The sequence below is a fragment of the Danio rerio genome, chromosome 24 (genome assembly GCF_049306965.1).
Source record: "Danio rerio strain Tuebingen ecotype United States chromosome 24, GRCz12tu, whole genome shotgun sequence".
NCBI lineage: Eukaryota > Metazoa > Chordata > Actinopteri > Cypriniformes > Danionidae > Danio > Danio rerio.
In genome coordinates, this window is record NC_133199.1 from 9636082 (window position 1) to 9659260 (window position 23179).

At 37.8% G+C, this 23179-nt stretch overlaps 3 protein-coding genes and 1 long non-coding RNA gene across 13 annotated transcripts in view; 2 read left to right on the forward strand and 2 right to left on the reverse strand.

Moving 5' to 3' along the window:
* LOC141380822 (uncharacterized) overlaps nucleotides 1–2261 on the reverse strand; it is an 81717-nt gene extending 79456 nt beyond the window's left edge. The window contains exon 1 of the long non-coding RNA XR_012399714.1: nucleotides 2023–2261. This is a non-coding gene — a long non-coding RNA (uncharacterized lncRNA). The remainder of the gene's footprint in view (nucleotides 1–2022) is intronic.
* Nucleotides 2262–3030: 769 nt separating this feature from the next.
* On the reverse strand, nucleotides 3031–9537 carry tgif1 (TGFB-induced factor homeobox 1). Its single transcript, NM_199567.1, is given in 3 exon segments — nucleotides 3031–4645; nucleotides 7085–7314; nucleotides 9300–9537. Coding segments are annotated over 3 exon segments (822 nt in total). The 5' UTR covers nucleotides 9316–9537; the 3' UTR covers nucleotides 3031–4069.
* A 3851-nt stretch (nucleotides 9538–13388) lies between these two features.
* On the forward strand, nucleotides 13389–15630 carry otud1 (OTU deubiquitinase 1). The gene has a single exon (XM_005162584.6). It carries the CDS (start codon nucleotides 13817–13819, stop codon nucleotides 15095–15097), a length of 1281 nt encoding a protein of 426 aa, XP_005162641.1. The 5' UTR covers nucleotides 13389–13816; the 3' UTR covers nucleotides 15098–15630.
* A 4166-nt stretch (nucleotides 15631–19796) lies between these two features.
* Nucleotides 19797–23179, forward strand: part of si:ch211-285f17.1 — a 293770-nt gene continuing 290387 nt past the window's right edge. For all 10 annotated transcript variants that reach the window (XM_073941510.1, XM_073941529.1, XM_073941539.1 and 7 more), the window contains exon 1: nucleotides 19797–20003. In XM_073941510.1, coding sequence (XP_073797611.1) covers nucleotides 19931–20003 — 73 coding nt within the window. In that variant the 5' untranslated portion in view covers nucleotides 19797–19930. The remainder of the gene's footprint in view (nucleotides 20004–23179) is intronic.

Sequence of the window (23179 nt, forward strand, 5' to 3'; positions counted from 1 at the left end):
GACGTCTGGTTTTAGCTACTGCTAATTAAATGCAGGATTATGCTAATTGAAGTTCTTGCGAAGCTTACACACAGAAGAATGTCAGTATGATTTAGCAATAGCCTGTAAGAACATGCCTTCAATATGTGTGAGATGTCAAGGCAGGGCATCGGTGGGTTGATATAAATCATCTCGTTTAGATGTACCTCCTTCCGCTTCATGCAATTAAAGCAATCCACGTTTTCTGTCTGGCCTAACATGTTACTGCACCTTTTCAAATATTGGAAAAGAAGAGCCATCTGCAGGTTAAGGTTTCCCATGATAATCTTTGGTTATGTTTACATCTGCTAAAAAAAAAAACCCAATTAGACACTGTATTGTATTCTCATCCTCAAGTGGTTCCAAACTTTTATAATACAAGTGCTGTCAAAACTAGTGCGTTAACGCATGCAATTAATTTGAAATATTAAACGCTTTAAAAATAAATAAATTCAACAAAATTAAACACAAGAAAACATATCATATCTCATGTATCTCATGGCCCTACAAAATGAAAATAACCTGAAACAGTTATTAAAATAGGTTTAATAAATAAATAAAATGACAGGTATAGGCCAAGTAACCCAATAGTTTATAATGGCGTTTTTACTAATGCCAACCGGATGATATCACAGGAAAAAACTCATAGCCTATGAGAAAAATCTTTTTTTCTTACTTTCAAAATGATGAAAAAATTATATAACCTTTGAGTTGAGTGTTATCCCAAAAACTAACCAACTTTCACGGTAATAATTGTGACTTTTGTTGTCTTTTTAGGTATTTTTCTGGCTACACTAACACCTTAAAATATACTAAATCATTTTTTAAGACTGTAACATTTAGCTTTTTTCTGATGTTGATTGCGTAATAAAGCGTGATGACTCGGTTATGCTGATTTCACTATAATTATTTGCCGGTTGTATGAATAGTCTGACCGTGGGTTAGCTTGCATGTGTGGGCATCTTTACCTAAAACTTTAAACATTTATAGGCCTATTATTTGAAATACAACGAAAAGAAAAGGAGAATAAAATATGATGTAAAGCACTCGTTTGGCGCTGAAGCATCTGCGTTAATAAACGGTATTGTTGCATAACCTTCAATAACAAAATCAGTAATAGTGAAACTGCATATTATTATTAGTATAAAAAGTATATCATTATTTAATTGCTTTAAGTCAGTAACTCAGGCAGAAATGCAAAGTAATAATAAATGTTAATGAAAAGCCTTATGTGGCGACCCAGATTAATAAAGGGACTAAGCCCAAAAGTTCTTTAATTTGTATCATTCACTTTTTTACTTGGATTTTTCTTTTAAAATTCCACTGTAGTTATTGCAGAAAAGATTATATTTTGTAAAAATAAAACTGCAGCATTTAAGAAAAATTAAAGGGCCCTTGTTCACTTTCAATTTGTCTCAAATAAATTAGAAAAAAATTGGTGACTAATTCGAGAATTTTGAGATATACATGTACGCATATTTAGAAGAAAAAAAGAAAACCAACCATAATCCACATCCTTAGTAGGAAAAACAACTATTGTAGTCAACCATTCTCTTTAAAATATCTTCTTTTGCGTTTAACATAATAAAGAAATGTGTGAACAAGTGGTTTTTAACAAGTGTCATTGCGTAATGACAGAATTTAGAGTTTTGGGTAAACTATCACTTACTTGTTTGGATGGAGCGGATGGAGGTAAAGTTGGAAAATCATATGATAATCATATTAGCAGCCAATGATTATCAAAGTTATACTTGCATGCTAATTCTGACCAAACATTCAAATTAGCGTTGTAAACAATAATATAGAGACTACATAATAAACCAGAGGCTATATAAACCAATTTAGCTCAATCTTGTTTGGCGACCACAAGTGTCAATGTTGTCAATTACGATTTTTTTATGCTTGATTCAACAAACAAAGCAATCTATACTGTCCCCAAATCGAAATGGAAAACTTTACGCTAACAATCGTCATAATACACAAAGATTAACTTGTTATACTCACCACATAAAGGTCAGCAAATTGTGTTGTGTATCAATTATGTAGCTGCTTTCGGTTCAGAAAGTGGGGCACCTGACGTTCCACTTTCCAAGCACTGTCCTGCATTTCAGCTCTATTTATAAATACCCAAATTGTTTAAGTAATCATGTTTAGTTATTTACTTTTTTCTAAACATTCTTCATTGCACAGCGCTGTCAAGTGAAAATTTTCACGTGTTACCGTCAGGTGAAAATAGCCTAATCAATGGTAGCCAATCATGTCACAGTATATCTTGAAGAACAAAATGATCAACCAATCGCATTTCAGTTAATGAAGGCGGGACCTGCAAACTAGAGCTTGTCCAGACAGTCAGACACAAAAACGATTTACTATTGTGATAACATGGTAAAATAAAACATAAACTGTAAAATTCAGTGTGCTTAAAAACACAGCTGAAATGTGTCATATCACATGTAATCATGTTTTAACTGTAGAACAATATTAATAAAACATATCATGTAACATTTTCTTCAGAAAAGCTATTGTTTGCAAAACAATTGTTAGCAAGAAAAATACACTTATAAACTTACGTTTCAATTACAAATAGAAAGGTTTCAAACATGTCTGACTAGCATTAATAATAAGAGTTTTATAAAGTTTTAGTATTAGGTCTGCAGGCAGGGAAGATACTGTCTTTTGGCTGTTTTAATGTAATGTATCACCATGAAAGCAGCCCTGTACAGCATCCATTTTTAGCCATCCCTGGAAGTGGTTGATTGTGGACAACACTGAAAACTACACTGAATGCTGTGGGTTTGTGTTAAAATCACGAGTATTCTCGCATTCTTCTACAAGTCCTCAAGAAATCAACTCTCAAAGAAATATTAAAAAAAGAAAAGTGTATGGGAATGACTTTTAATACCTGGTGCCATTGTTCAGATTAAAGAAACAACCATGAATGTAAGAACTTTTCCATTTTTTCCCCACTGTAAACATACTTGTCAAACAATGAAGAAGGAAGATGAATGATTATTTTGTAGAAAACAAAACTTTATTTAAACACCGTGTGACCCCTATTTGCCACATACATTGCACAGTAAGGAGGAGAAGTCACATCATTGGGCATCATGTCACATTGGCTACTGTAAATGCACTGGTCTAAGGTCCCAAAACCTTGAAATCAACATATTTGGTGACATAAAACCATTCTTTTCATTTTATCCTCTGAAAGTGGTCTCAACGTAATAAACAGCAAAAAAAGAAACAAAACAAAAAAACTTAATACGATTCATGTAGTGTTTTATTCTTCCAGCTCACTTGTCCAAGGTGTGTATTTGTTTGCGTGTATGTATGTGTGTGTAGGGGTGGGGAGGGAAGTATGTGGGCACATTCACTGGCCGTTTCTACACTGAGTATTCAGAGGAAATCTCAGACTATAGTTCTGCTACATCTGAATATCCCTCGAGAGTAATGAAGAAAACAAACGTACTAACAGCATCTGAAACTTTACAACAACAAAGAAAATACAAAAGAACTGAACATCTATGAGACACAGAATGACCTGGTGCAGTAGTGATTAGAGTCTGTTGGAGAGAAAGCTAGAGTTGATAAGATACTGAGATGACCTGCCATATTGTGCAAAAGAAAACGAGGCAGAATATCAGACGTGTTCTCTAAAAACGAGGCATAAATTGACAATCATAGAGCCGAATCTCTGAAAACGAGAAAGAAAGACTCATGAGGAATGGGAGAAAAGCTCGTCTTCTCGTAAAGAAGGAAGTCGTATTACTGTGTTTGATTTTGGTCCCCTGTGTACAAAATGAAGATACATATTTATTTACATATAAATGGAATACAAAAAAAAGAACTGCCAAGGCACCTTGAAATGCTTTACATAAAGGAATCCTCATCAATTTGATTTACCAAAAATAGAAATGATCAGGCCATGCTAGTTTGCTTTGTTGCTCAGTCAAGTTTTTTATGAACTCCCAGTGGAGTTCACATTTGGGGGGGGGGGCGAAAAACAAACATCGATGAAGCTCTTTAATTCCTCCATCCGTTTTTTTTTTCTTCAGGCGAGGAGCTTTTTGGCCTGCAGCTCCATTTCGGCAGCCCTCTTCAGCGCTACGTCAACCAGCAGCTGGAAACCGCTGAAGTCCTGGGTGAGGTCGGGTGGGGTGGGCGGAGGGGTGTTGAACAGGCCGCTCTGAGGGCTGACGTTACCCTCCCCTCGACACCCGAATAGGCTGGCCGCATCTGTGAGTGGCAGCTCTGTGGCTCCCTCGACGCCGAGGCGCGTTGTTGTGTTGATGCCTTGCGTGGCTGTGGTGATAGTGGTGTGGCAGATGACGGAGGGTCTGGGTAAGACAGGTCCGGGCGAGGGAGGTGTTTTAGGGGACAGGGCCTTTTTGGGGTAACCGTTGGAAGTGGGTGTGTTGCTGGTCGGGTGAGGTGAGCCAGGCTCGTAGCTGTTGCGGTCTTCTCCGTTGGCGAGCAGACCGTGTTTCGGGGACTGGGAGTTGTCACTGAGCATTTCGCCACCCTTGCTGCCCCGCCGCGAGATGGTGAACTGGTTGGGGTCCTTGCCATCTTTCCGGAGCATCTCAGGAAGGAGTCGTCGCCGCGCATTTATAAACCAGTTGCAAACCTGTGGAGAGATACAGATACAATGATTATTGATACAATCCAATTTTTACTATTATTACATTTATTGTGTACTACAATCCCCAAATAATTAGCTGTAGCTTTTAAGATTGTTTGTTTAAAACTGTAAAAGCATTGTTAATGTTTGTTTAAAACTAAAAACATTAACACTAAAATTACTGAGAACAGAACAAAAACAACATTGATTAAAAGCTAAAATCATTTATGAAATAAACTTCAATAGTACTTGATGCTAAAATAACCAGTCTTTTAACATAGAAATGCTTGTCTTGTGTTATGTTCAATTGTCGAGAAAATTACATTCCCATTCAGTCTTAAAACATTTTGCCACCTGTTAAAGTTCAAACGGTATAGTCTTATGAAACCTTTGTTTACTTTGTTTGCACACTGTCTCACTTAAGTTAAAAAAGGAAATTCATGAGGCTGAATTGAGTTAACATGTGACTCTATTTTTGTTTTTCCTCTTTGAAAAAAGCTGACCTGGCAATTAAAAGCAGGAAGCTCTTGGCGGTGAGGATTTCTCTCAATCACCTAAGTAACAGTTCACCTTTATCCCTCAGATTGTGTTCTTTGTTAGTGCTGGAGGCTTTAGGCCTTAATCATGCTAATAGCACTGTATCTTTCATTGCTCCGCCGAGTCTCACCTGAGGGGGTTTAAGGTCTACTCTAATGCAAATCCAACATTTCAGGCTACAGAAAAAATGTGTGAATGCTTGACTTCGATGTGCATCTCTACAAAAAGACAAATTACTGCTGCAAGGCAAATGGCTGACAGTTAACACCTTCAGTTTATAACAACAATTAAACTTTGCTGGCCTTTTTTTTTGTTAATGTAGATCACACACCACAGGCAACTGTACATTTACCATGAAGTTTACACTGGGGTAAATCTTAAATCTAAAATAATCAGCTAGAACCATCATAGAAAAAGTTCACAATCACATATATCATAAAGAAATAATTAAAATACAAGCACTTTATCAATTTTTATATAAATATCATAATTATTATTATTATTATTATTAATATTATTATTTTACTGTCTCATAACACCAAGTGCTAATAATCTGCATTAAGATGACATTATTGCATTTCATTTTCAACATATTTATTTAATTAAAGCGATTAATACACTTATTACACAAACAAGAAAATATGTTTTGGCTTTTAAATTTCTATCCTAAAATAACGTATTTCAATGTGTTGGCGTTCACATTTCTATCCTGACCTATCCTGAAAGAACTTATTTCAATGTGTTGGCATTCACATTTCTATCCTGAAATAACGTATTTCAATGTGTTGGCGTTCACATTTCTATCCTGACCTATCCTGATAGAACTTATTTCAAAGTAACTTTTCTTTCTCAGTATCTAAAGGGGCCATTTTCAAAATGCAGACTTCAGTATGGTAATGTTTCTGTATTGTCTTCCAGCGAGTCTCTTCAGATGAGAAGCCTCTTTGGCTCTCTGTGTAATGGGGCTGTATTGTGTACCCAACGGTCTGCCTGAGCTGAGCCTGGTAGTCTTCACTATGTTAATGTGTGTGTATTGTGTCTCCCCATTGTTAGTGAGACAGCTGGCTGAGCGCAGGGGAAATTCCTGGCCCAGTGTCTGAGCAAGTCTCTCTCTCTCTTTCTCTCTATGTGGCCACATCTCAGATGACTCAAAACAGTTATTCACTCATCTGTCCACAGGAATTCTCTCCATTGACTGCATTCACAGGAAGTGTTGTTTATATGACGCTAAAACTCAGCGGGAACAGAACGTGTGATCTTAAACCGAGAAGCACTAGCGAAAAAAAGAGCTGACTTTTTTTTCTGGCCTAGTTATGACATTGAACCTTTCGGTTTCCTTCACACGTCAGTTGAACTAGACATTGATGACAGCTAACTGCTCTCCTGTGAAGCATATAAATAGATTACTGATCAACAAAGCAGAAAACTCAAAAATTCCCCCTCGCATTCTTGACGGAAACAAGTAGTCGTGAGAAAGAAACTTCTCTGAAGCCTAACTACAGAGTTATTTTTAATTTTCTTAAGATTTTGCATCTACTAATAGCTACTTTTAACAAAAGTACAGCTTGAAAAATGTTCAGACAAGGTATTCTGTGACTTTGCCAGGCCTGTTGTTGATGTTGTTTTATTCCAGCTTTAAAAATCATCTGTAATAGTATTAGTGTCGCATCAAATTTTTAATAATTACAAATGTCTTAGAAACTAACCGAAAAAGACAATAATTGAAATAAAATGGCTAAACAATTTGGAATAATAATAAAGCAAAACGGTTTTAACCTTTCCATAACAATTTTCCACAATCATGTTATTTCAATTACAGCACATGCTGTTACATGCAGTTGTGCTGTTTTTGTTTTGGTTTCCTTGAAGTGTACTAGGCCACATAGACTTTTCGAAAATGTTTAGTACCTGTAGTGTGGATAGATGGGTCTGCTTGGACAGCAGGGCTTTTTCCTGCTCTGATGGATAGGCATTGTATCTGTGTTGGTAGAGCCAGTCCCGGAGTATTTGTACCGACTCTTTGGGCAAGTTTCCTCTCCTCTTCCTCTTCCCTGACACTCCTCCATTCGAAGAGAGGTCAAGAGGCACATCCAAACTGTCCTCATCCTCCGTCTCGCTTCCTGACATCGCCAAAACACCTGCATTCATAAGAGACCAGAGCTAAAACGTATTGTTTATTCTGCACGTGCATATGTGTGTACAGAATGAGGAAAAGTGTAAAGTCAGACTGATGTATGAGCAATGTGTTTGTAACCAGCAATAAGTGTTTCAGGGAATGAGTAAGCTGGGAATCAGTGTGTACCCATGTGTGTGAAGGAGGACAAAAGACACCCAGTGAAACATCAACCCCCAAACCCCTGCTGAGGACCCTCCTCCTCCCCCTATCCTACACACACTGGCTTTCCATCCAAAATGCCAACCGCTGAATGCTACACAACAGCGCCTGGCCGTCTGTATGCATGTATAAGCGTGCGTCTGTTAGTGTGTGTGTGGCAGCTGATGTGTCACATCCCTGCTGTCAAGCAAAGCCATGTGATTCATGGTTGGAGTGGAGGCGTCACAAAGACTCTAAACTGTGTCAATGTTTCATCGTGACTTTCTGAGCACTGTGAATACAGCTTGTGCACTTGCAAACACTAAATAAACTGCGATTATGCATGGGTAAGTTAACTCATGTAAAGTGATAGTTAACCCCCTTCAAAAAAAAAATCTCATTTGTTTTTTTGCTTTCATATCTGTGATTCTTTATCTAAGGTACACTCAAGGAAAACAATGTCAGTGTTATTCACTCCAAATTGTGAATCATGACTGAGTGGGTAACATTGTGTCTACCAGCTCCTTTAGTGGAAGAAAGTAAGTCATGTGGGTTTGGAATAACATGATGGGGTGAGTAAGCCATGACAGGGTTTTGATTTTGAGTGAAGTAACCCGATATTATACCGTTCTTCCTGTTTCTGATGACGACTTGAATATTATTACCTCTTATATCATAAACCGGTTAGTTTGTCAATAACACGTTTTACTGAAAGTGCTTAAGGGGACTTTTAGTTCATGAGCACTCTAAGTGAAACAAAACTTTCCCTAACTTGAGCTCCAGGGTGTGCGTGGGATACTTAACAGTCAAAAACCGAAACGAGTGAAATCACGTACACGTCTATTTTTTGAGGTTGTGTGAGAAAATGATTAAACTTGTGAGAAGGAGTAATGAGAAGTAATTTTGTCGTCGGCCTACATGAGGAGGAGGAAGGGGGAGGGGAACCTGTTGCAAATCTCAAGACCGAACAAAAGAATGTCGCTTGTGGGACATTTCAAACTCTGTTTTATCGACTTTTCACGAGGTGAAAACTCGTGAAATCACGTCAGGTGGCGGATAAGAGCTTGACACGACACTCTACGCGACAAGGTGCCATAACATAAGAGAAATGTAAACTTAATAGCAGAGAATAGCTCGGGCTCTATTGTGTGCTGTGAGAAACACGAGGTCGGAGGGAATGTGAAAGCGTCGCCTCGAGGAAGCGGCGCGAAATACACAAACTTCACAAAAGGAGGTCAGGAATTATCGTTGCACGTTTTAAACCGCAGCACAATGTTTAAATGCAGTCAAAGCAACGAAGTAGTCGTCAAACTAAAAACAAGGCCACTCGGAAAGTTTCCCTCGTATTCCCAACAAACTTGAGTGAGTGTTGTGAGAAACTCTGAGCGCATGAGCATTTTCCCAAGCCAAAGAAGTTCAACCATTACACGAAGACGTTTTATACTCACTTAAACAACAACTACAGAGCTCATAAGAGTTACAGATGACAGTTATATTATACATTGGTGTATTAAAAAAAACACTGTAAAACAAATCATCAATACGACGGTTAAATAATCATATCTGTATAAAATCAAAGCTTTATATGCTGAATATAAACACGCGTGTTAATAATTCGAAACGGCTCATGGTGACAGCCCGCCAGCACATGGTGAGAAAAGGCTGTTTTGTCTGCAGTGGAAAACAATAGCAGGCAATGCCAGACATTTTCTGTTCAACCATCATCGACAAGTTCCATCCATATGTCACAATCACCGATAAAAAAACATAATAAATCGCTGATATAACAGATATGGAGATGATACGTACCCTTTTTGGTCTTCATGTCCGTCAAAATTCCCCTTTTCACGTTGGCAACAAGGAGGTCGATTCTTCCTCGCTTTAATCACTCACAACTGTATTATTCCAGATTGTTACGAAGTATCGAGCGCAAATATTTCTCTTTTTTGTCGAGGAATCACCGCGGAGCGCGTTTTTCATTTGTCGGAGACGCAACACATTGTCGGGTACCTGGGACAGGCTGCGCGTCTCATTCACTGTGTTTGATGTGGAAACTGGGTGACAGCTATCTTTGACAGCTGCGTGACTCAACGCGGTTAGATCCTCCCCCTCCGAGGGCAAGAAGGAAAAATCTGACATCAGACGTACAATAAGAGTAAAAAGAGACAGAAAAGGGGCTTTTAGACAAACCGATTTGAATCTGTAACGTGTGTAGAGAAAGATCTGGCGCGCGGGATGTGTTTGTGGAGACGTGTTTGGACATTGGATTGGATCTAGTTTCTGCACGTTTCCCTTTAATGACTGCGGCAGAGAGACAGGAAGCTGGTTTATTATGAATGTAGGTTAACATTACCAAGAGGCAGACACATGGCAGGGATATATCGGGACTGCTTTCATCAGCATACTTCTGTTAGGCGCCCTACTCCAAAACATTACTATTGTTTGTGTGTTGTTGTTGTTGTTTGTGTAATATGTTAGAATGGTATTCGTCTTAAGGCAAATACTTTGTTTTTTGATACTGCAGGATGTGTCGATGTGTTATCAGGTGCAATGCGGCATTTATTTCAGGTGACAGATGTGTGTGATGCGGTTGCAATTGTGAGAGAATCGTAAACAATATAATGAAAACAACTCCATGAATGATTTATAATGTACGTTTAAAGAAGTTCTCTTCGCATTTAAAGACTTGCAACTTATAAAACGAGTTTTGATTTTAACATAATAGACACGTTAAAAGAGTTAAACACACATTTTGCAAAATATGTTTACACAGACTTTTTAATTCACTTTCTCAGACTTTTTAGAGTGCAAACCCAACACTTTATCTGTGACTACAAATTAAACAAAACACATTTAATTGTACATTTATATGTTATGCCAGCTCATGAATATTACAAAATATGCTATGTTTAATCTCAGTATTAATCCCTAATTATTTAATGTTGCGAGTATTGTGTACAAAATAACACTGTTATTTAAATTTGACGTTACATATACGCAGTAACTTGCTGCTCACTAAATGTGATTTGTTGAACAAAGTGATATGCCAGATAAGAACGACTATTGGTCGCGTTTAGTGTGATTTACTATAAAGAACCGACTCATACGAGTCATTGCACCGTTTGGGTAGCGCCCTCGCTGCTTCCAATTCATTAGAATTAACCGACTCAAAGGAGTCATTTGCTCGGGAATCGGACTACTGGTCCCTTCATGTTTACATCGCTTCAGATTTAGTAGCTACTGAAGTTGGCGGTTGATAACCTTTAGTAAAGTGTTTCGAATACACGTTCTAACTTAAATCGAAGATTTTAAAAAATGCTTCCAAATAAGAATTGCTTCTAGGCTCTCAGCTCAATTTGTAAGCCGTACGTGATGCCTCCTGTTGGCGCAGCGCTGCGTGATACCCAGTTGACCGTTGGGATTAGATGGTTGTAAAGCAAGAATCGCTTGTTTCTTCAGCTGTCCCGGTGACGCGTCCCTAATTCAAATTACAGCAGCCTCAGAATTCTTAACGCTGATTATCTCTCTTGCGTATGCAGCCCTATGCTCTTCTGATGTCGTTTATTTTGACATGTAATTTTGCGTCAAATTGTGCTAAAAAATACGTATCTAAACATTTTTGATTCTGACAGACATCTTTAAAACCAAGCGTGATCTGCTTGTCAAAACACTGAGGCACATGGCTGTGAAGGCTTATAAAGCGGTATTTGGAGTCTAGATATAGGTCAGGTCGTTGACTTTTCCATGCGAGGCGTGCATGCGTCATGTGTCTGGCTGGCCTTAATTCTCAATTTACCGCTGCTGATAAGAACACATGTTGTTCTGACTATGCAGACGTAAACAATAGCACATAAAGCAGTCGGATATTTTAAAAACATTTGCAGTGCATCGTTCTTTTTAAATGAAACAATTGTCAACTCGATGAGGTCATGTCTTTATGCCGATTGGATCCAGTATGGTTGTGAGAAGACGTGATGATTCAGGATTTCTCATAAGCATTAGACAGCTCGCTTCGGATTGTGTAACCGCTATCGCAGTCATAAAGGCGTGTTGCTGTTATTCAATAAACAGAGACCAATAGCTCCCCCTGGTGTTACACTGCGCTACTGCAATCTTGTTATTCAAAAGCGTTCTAGAAGCACTTGGGATCCACCTACTGGTATAAAATATTCATTACATCATATTTCAGAAAACAATCTATACTCTAAAAAAACACTGGGTAAAAACTACCCAAATTGGGTTGTTTTTAACCCTACTGCTGGGTAAATATGGGACAGAACACATCCGGGGTTAAATTAACCCAAGTAATTAAGTTATTATTTTTAACCCCATAAATGGTTTGTTTTTCTTCCCAATAATTGGTTATTTTTTACTTAAATAATAGCTTAATTTGATCCAAAAATGACTCTGCATCACTAAAGTGCGGTGGGGGATGTGCAGCTTTGATTGCAGATGTACAAAAGGTGCTAGTAAGAATTTTTTTTTTTAATTCAGAAAGGTCTGACTAAGGGCTGCTATGAGCATCAATCTCATTTTAATCATCTGAAACCGCAAGGAATCTGCGTTTATGTTACACTATTTTCATTGCATTTAAATAAATAAGTACATATTATGTGGTATCCCAGTCAGCCCCTGCTGTGAGTTGATTTGACCCAAAGAGCTGGGTTGAAACTACCCAAGACTATGAAAACMCCCCCCCCCCCCCCCCCCCCCCCCCCAAAAAAAAAAAATTACCCAAATGCCTCAACCCAAGATTTGGGTAGAAAAAATAACCCCATATTTTTTTAGAGTGCAAATACAGTTAAATACATGTATTCTTGTGAATTGGCAATGGTAAAAGCCCCAAATGTTTTCGGAAATAAATAAGCCACACTGCTTGCTAACTGTAACCACTGCTATTGTGTTCATCTAGACGTAATTTATTAAATTAAAAAAGTATTATACAGTGGTCTCTTTAAGAAAGTGCAGTGGGACATGATACATTTTCCCTTTTGGTTACATACGTGCAAAGAGTCAGTTTATGGAGACATGTCAGTAGTGCAACTGAGAACAGGGCTTGTGTGTGTATGACACTTGTGGAAGCTATTTAAAACTCTTGTCATTTTCACTGACCTTCAAGTTAACCATGATGTGTTAAGAAACTTCACTTCCTCTGTAATCATCTAAAGATAGATATAGACTCTTATTCAAAATTTGACAATGACCACTCGAGTGTTAGTAACACAATTTACCAGTATATTATATTTTAGTAATGTATTGTGACTAATTGTGTATCATTACTTTTAATGAATTTTAATTTAACTGCTGGGTGTATAGGCGAAAGTTTATAATTAAACCATTAAAATAGTAAAAAGTATAACTTCAAAACAACATTAACAGTGTTTTTTTTTTTTTTTTTTTTTTTGACTGTGAACAATGTTGTACTTTGGTAGTCATTGGCTGCTTATATGATTATGCTATTTAGAAATATATATGAAATTATATTTAATGAAATTATATTGTTTTAGGGGAAAGTCCCAATGTGCGAATGTAAAATCAACTTTACCTCTATAAAAAAAGGCTGTAGAGACTCCTTGCAGAATATGATGTCATATGATGTCATGAGTCGAATGCTAACACTGGGGTTAGTTGCAGCAAAACTAACAATTCTGAAACTGTTAAATGGGAGTTTAACACCATATATGGGAAAAGGATAAATACAGCAACCAGCGAATTATTTAGATTTCTTTTAATAATAATAAATCAACTTTGTTTGGATTGAAGCTGCGGTTTGACGTCGCGTCGACCCACCTGACACAAATTTCCCCGAAAAGTCTTTAATATGCTTAAGGCGATTTCTAGCCAACTCGTCTTGATGAAGTAGAACCAATGTAGTTTAGTGTGAGGCGGGACTTCCTCGCAGTTGAGAGGCAGTGTGGTCCGCAGAGCTGTATGGGAACCCGCGGCCTCTTGGCAAACTGCACGCATTCCAATCTGGCGACGCCGCCCTGAGGCGCGCGCTGGCGTAAACACAGACAGAAGCGAGAGAAACGCCGAGAGTCCCGGTGACACATCACATCTTTCGGATTCCCGCAGACTGCGGGTCGTCTACACGGCCCCAGCCCTGTGTCAGAGATACAGGGGTCCGGTTACTAGACCTCGCGCTAAAATTAGGGTGGCTTTGAGTCTGACGCAAGACAACTTTGTAGCAGCGGGGAACAAGGATCCATGGAAACGCGCCCTACACATTCACTGCTATTGATGACAGAGTGTATTTTTGGACTGTGTTGTCATCATTCGGTAACAACGAGGCCAAAGGCGTATTGTATAAAGGGAGGACGTTGAAAATGCACTTGTACAGCAGCGCGTTAACACACTACCCCGGCTCCTCTCGAAAAGTTTCCGTAACTCTCACCACCGTCACCAATAACGCAACAGCGACCAGTTCAAGTTGTTTAGAGGCAGTCGGAAACGCCGTTAACGGAAGCGATACAGAAGAGCACACGGAATATTCGTCTGGAGGAGAACAGACTGACGCGAACATGCCTGCCTTTTCTTGTTACGAGGCTACTTCGATGAGGCCGGTTTTTTACACGTCTACCGCGGAGATTATCATCACGCGACCGGATGGCGTGGAGAGGTCTGTACCCGTTCACATTGTGAAGGAGCCGCACACAAACCGCAGAGCTCTGGAGACGCACTTCAACCGGGTTTCCTACGCACTTAACGGAGATGAACATCGCCAATCTGATTCCCCATTGGATTTAGTCCCCAGAAGAGATGTTTTTGTGGAGCACGATGAGAGAAATTCAATTCAGTACGATAGGTTTTTTGATAATGACAGTTACAGAGTTTGTGAGAGGAGACGCGAGCCATGTTTACAAAGTAATGCCACGCCCTCCAAAACTATTGAAACTGTCCAGAAAACCTCATCAGATTCATATGAAGATCTTAGAGACCCCAGAAGGCAGGAGAGCATTGAAGACAACAACCCAGTGTTTGAGCTGCGCATCCTTCAGGAACCCAACAAAAGTGAGGTCGACAACAAGGTTACGCGTTATCTGGCTGAAGTGGAGAAACAGAACAAATACCTTCATGACAGGCAGAAATACCGCTTTCACATCATCCCAGATGGGAACTGCCTGTACCGGGCCGTTTCCAAGGCGGCTTATGGGGACCAGTCAATGCACAAGGAGCTGAGAGAGCAAACCATGCACCACATTGCCGATCATCTGGAGGAGTTCAACCCCATTATCGAAGGAGATGTTGGGGAGTTTCTCATCAATGCGGCGCAGGATGGTGCATGGGCCGGCTATCCTGAACTGTTAGCCATGAGTCAGATGTTGAATGTGAATATCTACTTGACCACTGGGGGTAGCGTGGAAAGCCCGACAGTATCGACCATGGTGCACTACTTGGGTGAAGAGGACTCCTCTAAACCAGCCATATGGTTGAGCTGGCTCAGTAATGGTCATTATGATGTGCTGCTGGACAGCTGTCAGCCCAACCCGGAGTATGATGACTGGTGCCGTCACACCCAGGTACAGCGCAAAAGGGATGAGGAGTTGGCCAAATCCATGGCAGCGTCCCTTTCCAGGATGTACATTGAACAGAATGGCCTGCACTGATACAGATGGAGTCCTTCACAGATTGTACCTGGAATACTGTAACTCATTCTGATGTTTCCAAAAGGATTGCACTTTACTCACTCCTGTGATTATTAAATGTTGCCTTAATTTATGATATTTCTGTTCTTGTGTGTCTTCATTTTTCCAGAAATATGTTGAAGTGCAGTGCACAAGATGATTTGTGGTGTGATATGTAAAATGAGGACTATTTGAGTTTGAGCGAATGTTTTTTTTTTAGTCTTGATTGCATGTTGTCTACAAGATTTGTAAGGCTTATATGTACATTTGTTTTCTTTATATTGTTTTGTAATCTGTTGTCCAGAACTTTTGAATGGAATGTCGCACTTACACAAACATTTCCAACAGTTCTTAACAATGATTGTGTGTGTGTGTGTGTGTGTGTGTGTGTGTGTTTTCTTTAAGTACATCATCTGCACTGTTGTGTTATACACTAAACTGATGGTTCTTTCATGTTTAAGTGCCTGAAATCTATTTTTGCAAATATGTATTTTTGAATAAATTCTTTAAAGCAATTTCAGATCTTCAATGTTTATTGATTTCATGTCTCTTAGAATAAAAGGTCCTAAAACAACTAAGAACTCTTTAAAGAAAGATGGTTCACCCAGCCCTGCAAAAAATAAAAAAATAAAATTTGTAACCTTCATGGCTTGTGTGACACACATTTTTATGTTAATCATCTTATAAACTATAAGCTTATCATGTTTCTAACTTACTTTGTTTTGTTATACCTGTTGTTTTAAGTCACTTTAATATACACTGTAAAAAATCTGTAAAAAAAAAAAAATAGGTAATAAAATAACAGCTGCTAGATAACAGAAATTTAATGTAACATGTGACGTTAAGGAACAGAATTTACTGTAAAAAAACAGCTGTTAAATAACAGAAATTTGCTGTAAAATAACGGCCTTTAAATTACTGAATTTTACTGTAAAATAAGTGATGGTAATTAACAGAAATTTACTGTAAAATAAGTGACTGTAAATAACAGTAATTTACTTTAAAATAACGGGTGTTAAATAACAGAAATCTACTGTAAAATAAGAGACGTTAAATAACAGAAATTTATTGTAAAGTAAGAGACGTTAAATCACAAAAATTTACTGTAGATTAACAGCTGTTGAATAACTCAAATTTACTGTAAAATAAGTGACGTTAAGTAACAGAAATTTACTGTAAAATAAGTGACGTTATAAAACAGAAGTCTACTGTAAAATAAAAGACGTTAAATAACAAAAATATACTTTAAAATAAAAAACGTTAAATAACAGAAATTTATTGTAAAATAAAAGACGTTAAATCACAAAAAATTGCTGTAGAATAACGGTCGTTAAATAACAGAAATTTACTGTGAAATAAGTGACGTTAAATTTACAGTCATTTTTTGTGTAATTGAATTACAGTACATTTATTTTACGGTAAATTTCTGTAATTTACAAGCCTTTATTTAATTTACATTTTTTTCCCCATCATCCCAGCTTCTGGAAAAAAAGTAAAGTAACAATTTTTTTTTTCAGTGTACATTAAGTTTAGATGGCTGATAAGGTTAATTTGATTCAATTGAACATTTTTAGACAAGCAGAATTTTTTTACAGTGTTGCATTTAAAGTTTGACACGGTCATGTCCTAAAACACACTGTAACATTTATGAACATCAAGAATGTTGAAAACCTCTTTATAACATCCGTAAAAGTCTTCAAGAAAATGTTTTTATTCTCAGAACTTTGCTTTTACATAAATGTTGCTCTTTGGAGACACAGAACCCAGACTGAAACAAAATGACATAATCATGTAGGAATGAGAGTAGAAAATGATCTCATGTCAGTCCTGCATGTGAGTCTATGTTCTACTCTAATGGCTGACCTCAGTGTGGTTATCTCTATTTATAGTGGCTCTTATTAATAGTAAATAGGAGTTTTCAAAGTTCCTTGCTTGAATAGAAGTATCAAATTTTGCTGTTGTATGGAACAATAAAAGCTGGTTTTACAAACAGATGAAGCTTAAGTTGCTCATGTGACCTGCTGGCAGTATAAGAACACAGAGGCACTGTTATAAATGAAGTGAGTTCACATTATTACCTTATGTGGTCAGAAAATAGCTCAAGCCTAAATAATTTTAATATAATACAATAATCAATATATTAACTGTTCCAACCATTTATTTATTTATTTTGTTTTGTAATGTGCTATATTTGACTTTCTAAATTGCAATAACATATCACTGCAGGAGTTCTTCACTGAAAAACAAGATGTCTGCAAAATTGTTGCAAACAATTTATATCTGTTGAATTTTAACAAATTAAGTTTAGTAATGTTTAACTTTAATTTGTTTTTGATTCAGTCCAAATAAATTGTTTACAACCACTTAACTTAAAAAAAGTAAATCCAAGGAATCAGCTTTGAATGTTTTTAGTGTATTACCTAATATTTCACCTAATCTTTGCTGATAACTTCTACTTAATGTAATAAAATAATTTAATTAATTTAACTGCAATAATATTATTAATTGATGCATTTTTTTTACTTTGATTTTAACCTTTTAATGGTTTTATCCAACCAATAAAACTCAATCATAAAGATAAGTTAAAAATAATATTTGACTTTTGCATTTATATTTTATTAAATATAAAGTTACAAGTTAAATAAAACAACCAATCCTTCAGCTAATCAATTAATGAAGGACATCAAAGACGAGGTTCTACTACAGTTTTGTACCTTACATAAAATAATCAAACCCTCTCTACAGACTGACATTTTGCCATTTGAAATACACCCATTGGCCACTTTATTAGGTACACCTTACTTGTACCAGGTTGGACCTCCTTTTGCCTTCAGAACTACATTAATTCTTCATGACAGATTCAACAAGGTATTGAAAACATTCTTCAGAGATTTTGGTCCATATTGACATGATAGCATCACAGATTTGCTGAAGATTTGTTGGCTGCACATCCATGATGCGAATCTCCCGTTCCACCACATCCCAAAGGTGCTCTATTGGATTGAGATCTGGTGAGTGTGGAGGCCATTTGAGTATAGAGAACTCATTGTCATGTTCAAGGAATCAGTCTGAGATGATTTGCGCTTTATGACATGGTGCATTATCCTGCTGGAAGTAGCCTTCCGAAGATGGGTACACTGTGGTCATAAAGGGATGGGCATGGTAAGCAACAACACTCAGTTTTGGCTGTGGTGTTGACACAATGCTCAATTGGTTCTAATGGGCTCGAATTGTGCCAAGAAATGATCCCCCACACCATTACACCACAACCAGCAGCCTGAAACGTTGATATAAGGCAGGATGGATCTATGCTTTCATGTTGTTGATGGCAAATTTTGAGCCTACCATCCATATGTGACAGCAGAAATCGAGACCAGACCAACACAAGAACCAGACCAGGCAACGTTTTTCCAATCTTCTATTGTCCAATTTTAGTGAGCCTATGCCAACTGCAGCCTCATTTTCCTGTTCTTAGCTGACAGGAGTGGCACCTGGTGTGGTCTTCTGTTGCTGTAGCCCATCTGCCTCAAGGTTGGACGTGTTATGCGTTCAGAGAGGCTCTTCTTACCTCAGTTGTAACGAGTGGTTATTTGAGTTACTGTTTCCTTTCTATCAACTTGAACCAATCTGGTCATTCTTCTCTGACCTCTGGCATCAACAAGGCATTTGAGCCTACAGAACTGCCGCTCACTGGATATTTTCACTTTTTCGGACCATTCTCTGTAAACCCTCTGTTTTTTTTTACTCTGTAATAAAAGATGTTTGTAGATGAAAATCCCAGTAATTCAGCAGTTTCTGAAATAGACCGCCAGTCTGACACCAACAACCATGCCCCATTCAAAGTCACCTTTCTTCCCCATTCTGATGCTCGGTTTGACCTGCAGCAGATCGTCTTGACCCTGCCTACAAGCCTAAATGAATTGAGTTGCTGACATGCCATGATATTTGATCATTTGATATTTTTTGATATTTGTGTTAAAGATCAGTTGGACAGGTGTACCTAATAAAGTGACCGGTGAGTGTGAGCTCTTTCAATCAAATGTTTTAGTAGTTCCTAAATCAGCCACTAGATGTCAGTATAAGGCAGGTATTTTCTAACAGAGTACAGTACCTCAGAAATCATGCAGCTGTTTTTGCAGACTATAATGCATTTGCAGGACCATGCGACAGGGCACACGAAAAAACCTCGACATATGAGTATGTGAGAGGATGGACCGTGTGACTGAAAACAGTATACGTCTGTCAATCAACACAAATAATCAAATTAATCACTAATTTGAATGCCTTTTATGTAGTCTAGCATAGGCTTTGATAAACGTTAACGGACTTAACAACTGGTCAGTTTGTGCATCCTGTTCTACACAGGTCAAGGTAAAGCACTGTGTCAATTATTTTGTCAATTAAACAATCATGTTTAGAGCTTATGTCGCAGTTGCTTAGCCTATGCTGATAAATCAACTCTAAATATGTATGAAATATGTGTCATAATAACATTACACAGCAAGACCTCTGTCACATAACAATCTGCTTTAAATCGGAATGACGTAATTCTGCAGTCATGTGGACTTTAAGTTCCTTTATTATTTATTTATTTACTTTTTGGGCTGAAAAAAACCTCACTTTCTCTCTCGCCCTCCCTCTGTCTCTCTCTCTCTCTCTCCTCTCTCTCATGAAGGAGTTTGTGTCCTTTGGTCATACATCCATAGCGCATACCGACTCAGTGCTCCATGTGTTTCAAGCCAGACGGAAGCGGGAAATAAGCGAAAGTTTTGCGGATTTTTGACCAGGGTCGAGCGGTCTGGAGAGGTGCTGAAAATGTCCGGACACCGGGTTCAGTTCGCGGATCTTCCTTCTACCAGCGAGCGCAAAGGCAGCCCCAAAATCAGCAGTAAGACTTCGGAGTTTCTGTTTCCTCCGGCTGTGCCTCAAAACCGAGTGCGCTGCCTACATAGACAGCGTTTATAGGATTTGGAGGTGCTGAGCTCAAACACACTTCACACACACACAAGTATAAGATAGGCAGCACGCTCGGATTTGACGCACAACCTTAGAGTTTTAAGTTTGAGGGAAAGTGAGGTAAACTTGTGAGGAAATGTGAGGTTATTAGATTGCTGTGTTATGAAAATATATACATTTTTATATTAAAATATCCAGTGGCACATCCTGCCCCACATTACTCACTTGAAAAAATACTAGGGTGTAGTATTTATAGTGTATTATACTGTATTATAGTATTTACAGCACACTGTGTAGTAACCATAAAGCAAACTGATAAGCTGTAATAAATACTGTCGTAGTATTAAGTTTTTATTAAAGTAAACTGTGGTGTAGTATACAGTATAACTAGTTGTAAAAGAGTACAGTGTTGTTGAGTAATTTGTTTATAATACTGCAGTTGAATTAGCAACTTTAATTACCACAATACATTTTTTTTTTAATGTTATTTTATTTTACTGAAAGATTCTTTTGTATTTACTATAAATTACTGTAGTATTTTTATGTGGGTTGGGGTAAGGTGTGCTGTGCCAGTGAGAAAACACAAGGGAATATGTTAATAATTCATACAAATATTACTATTAATGAGGTGAAAATTATTAATACACAGACCCATTACAAAATCTGTGTTGGCTTCACATGATTTGTACTTTCATAGCAGCCAGCTCCAGCCCAAACAAACAAAAACAAAAGCTATTTAAGCTGTGTTTTCCACCACAGAATGTCTTTTTAAACTAATCATGTTTCATTTTCTTCAGAATTTGCAATTTTGGAGTTAAAACTGCATCTACGCACCATCTTTAATATTGATTAGGCTAATCTTCAATCTTTAATACTTTAAACACTTTGAACTTCCTGTATTTTGACAAGTTCACTTTCGCCGTCTTTTAGCTGAGCCACTCACACAGTTTACCCCAAAGTATAACTTCACCCTTCAGCTGATACTTTTAATTATATTAAATTATAATAACTTAATTATGTTTTTAAAAAATGCTTGATTTTATGCAGTGTTTGGATTTTAGTTTGTGATTTAACTTCCCCATTGAAACAACTTACCTCACTTTCCCTTTGCCCTTTGCTGATGTTTGCTTCCACTGACAGCAGTGGCTTTCTGCTGAATGAAGCTGATCAGAAAACTTGAACAAGAACAGCTGCTTCGTGTCTCTCATCGTGGTCCCATAACCTTTAAAACCCTGAGTGAACATTTAAGTCATTTTTGCTTGTGTTGCTGCATTTTCTGCTGTTTTATTTTCTGCTGTAATGCAAGACATTTGTCTCTGACACTATGGCAAGCGAAACAACTATATATGAAATGCTATTCATGTGCAAATGTCATGACTAAAGTAGTACAATACAGACAATTTAGATTTTTTTGTTCATAATTTGTCTAACAAATCCCAAAGGATTCTCAAAGAAGGTCATACAGCCTTTATTTTTTTATACAGTTCACACCATCTTATTTCCCAATTCAGTCATTTGAAGATTGATCTTTTGAAATCCCTTCTTTCCTCTAGCCTTCCACTGTCATTGGTCTATGAATGACAGCTCCTGTTAGGAACAACATTTTAATAATCAGATCTGAGTGTTAGCTTCAGAGATTTTATGAATCCTTAGCACCACACTGTATCACAGTAATGATTTCTTGTTTTTACCACACCAATTTGAGCCTAGGGGCTGCATGGTGGCTCAGTGGTTAGCACTGTCGCCTCACAGCATAAAGGTCACTGCTTCAAGTCCCGTCTGTGCCAGTTGGCATTTCTGTGTGGAGTTTGCATGTTCTCGCCGTGTTTGAGTGAGTTTCCTGCAGGTGCTCCGGTTTCCCCCACAGCGCAAAGACACATGTAAATTGGGTTGACAAATTTGGCAGTAGTGTATGAGTGTGTTTGTGAATGAGTGTGTGTTTCCCAGTACTGGGTTGCAACTGGAATGGCATCCGCTGTGTTGAACATATGCTGGAATAGTTGGCGGTTCATTCTGCTGTGGCGACTTCTAATAATTAAGGGACTAAGCTGAGGGAAAGTGAATGAGTTTGAGTCTAAGTCTAATGATGATACATTGGAAGAGCTAATCCACCCGAACCATCTTGGTAACCATGACTTGAGCACAGCGTTTTTCAGTGGTAAGCCTTTACTTAATTTCGGATATTATGGGATGCTGTAGCTGTGTATTACTCAACATCTGCATTAAAAAACGTTTATTCATCTGGGTGATACACAATTACCAAGAGCTTGTGGCAAAATGGTACCAATATGAGAACAAAAATACCCTACAAATTCAACCCAATAAACATGAATTGCCCATACACAGTTAAACTGAATAAATTACAACTGTTTAAAAACCTTGTTGAAAGTCTTTATTTGTGGCACATTGTGTCAGATTTCCTCCAGCACACTGTTAATGATTTTTTTTTGTAAATTACACAGTATTTAACTGTAATCTGAACTGTATTTTACTCTAGGACATTTATAGTACTGTATTTTAAAGTTTCATTGTGAAAATTACTGTATATTTTACAGTGAGGGGTGTTTCCTGGTGATAGGTTGCAGCTGGAAGGGCATCCACTGTATAACATATACTGGATAAGTTGGTGGTTCATTCCACTGTGTTGACCTCTGATTATTAAAGGGACTAAGCCGAAAAGAAAATGAAGAAATGAATTACTGTATATTTAACAGTAAGGGGTGCTTCCCGGTGATAGGTTGCAGCTGGAAGGACATCCGCTGTGTAAAACATATGCTGGGTTAGTTAGTGGTTCATTCAACCAGGGTGACCCCTGATTAATAAAGGGACTAAGCCGAAAAGAAAATGACTGAAGGAATGAATTACTGTATATTTTAAAGTAAGGGGTGTTTCATGGTGATAGGTTTCAGCTTTAAGGGCAACGCTGTGTAAAACATATGCTGGATAAGTTGCCGATTCATTCACCTGTGGTGACTCCTGATTAATAAAGGGACTAAGCCGAAAAGAAAATAAATGGAGGAATGAATTACTGTATATTTACAGTAAGGGGTGTTTCCTGGTGATAGGTTGCAGCTGGAAGGGCATCCACTGTATAACATATGCTGGATA